Source organism: Aplysia californica, unplaced genomic scaffold (genome assembly GCF_000002075.1).
Source record: "Aplysia californica isolate F4 #8 unplaced genomic scaffold, AplCal3.0 scaffold00202, whole genome shotgun sequence".
Lineage (NCBI taxonomy): Eukaryota > Metazoa > Mollusca > Gastropoda > Aplysiida > Aplysiidae > Aplysia > Aplysia californica.
The window spans coordinates 213,016-214,237 of NW_004797472.1; the positions used below are offsets into that span (position 1 = coordinate 213,016).

General features: G+C 45.7%; 1 protein-coding gene across 8 annotated transcripts in view; it reads left to right on the top strand.

The window, feature by feature from the left end:
* Window positions 1–1,222, top strand: part of LOC101852476 (membrane-associated protein Hem) — a 64,565-nt gene that overhangs the window by 22,101 nt on the left and 41,242 nt on the right. For 7 of the 8 annotated variants that reach the window (XM_035969962.1, XM_035969964.1, XM_035969965.1 and 4 more), the window contains exon 19: window positions 303–422. The exons of the other annotated variant lie outside the window; for it this stretch is intronic. In XM_035969962.1, coding sequence (XP_035825855.1) covers window positions 303–422 — 120 coding nt within the window. The remainder of the gene's footprint in view (window positions 1–302; window positions 423–1,222) is intronic. 8 annotated transcript variants of the gene reach the window in all.

Genomic DNA, 1,222 nt, shown 5'->3' on the forward strand with positions numbered 1-1,222 from the left:
CCCCCCCATCAGTTCCCCGCTTCTCTCTCTGTCCCTCACCACATTACCACCATCACTCAATTGGTACTACAAATGTCCAGTACTCTCTCCTTCCACCAGCCACCCACCATTCTTCATGCTCCCTCGACCCATCATTTCTCATTCTTGCTTTCCCCCCTCCCCTCTGTCACATTACCATCACTCCATCGGTACTACAAACATCCAATACTCTCCACTTTCACCACCCACCAGCCACCCACTATTTTTCATGCCCCCCGACCCGTCATTACTCATGCTTCACCCCCCCCCCTCTGTCACATTAGCGTCACTCCATCGGTACCACGAGCGTCCAGTATGCCCACTGGTTCCTGCGGGAAATGTCGGAGGAAGTGAACCAAGTCATAACTTCCATTTGTGAAGAGCAGTGCATGCTCAACTACAAGGTAACCGTAGCGACGGTGCTGCTGCACCTTTACAGGGTTACTCCCCCCTGAACACCAACCACGTCTGTCTCGGCAGAGTTCTGAAGCTATTGTGTCCCCTGGTCCTGATGCGCTCCGTTCCTCCTTCATTTTCTTGTCGGTGGTGATGAAAGGTTTTTTTGGGGTTGTTTTTTTTTTCGCTCCTCCCTCTTATTCAAAAACAGATCATGCTTTGCAGCTGATAATTCTTCGGTGGGATCGTTGGAGCTCAATTTCTCTCTCTCCCCCTTTTACGTCGAGGAATAATTCTGGAAACTTCTGCAACTCAGTAGGGTATTCTAAAAATAGTTTGTTCAACGACTTTGATCAAAAGTTGTCTGTGTTTTGATGTTTAATGTATAGCTGTGTGTGTGTAAATAGACATGTCAAAATTGACTACGGCCGCTTTTGGTTAATTAAGTTCGGTTGCGAAATGCGAACGTGGAGACTTTGAAGTTTTACCTGATCAAAGACAGTTTCTAGTCTGCTTTTTGAGAAAACAGAATACCTCTCTCAGCTTTGATGTAGGTAAGTGCTGAAGTACTGCGAAATTCCCTGGCACAGTGATGTTTTCACATTCATTAGTTTGACTTTACATAAGGGAGAAACTCATTTTATTGGAAAAGCAAGCTCAAGAGCTGTAACTTTGATGGCAATAGATTATGCTGGCCGTAAAACCTCTACTAAAACAAAAAAAAACCCCAGATTATGCTGTCCTGGATTTCGTACTGAAGTGTATTTTGTTGCTGGGTCGAAGACTGGTTTTGATTTGCGGGGGGGGG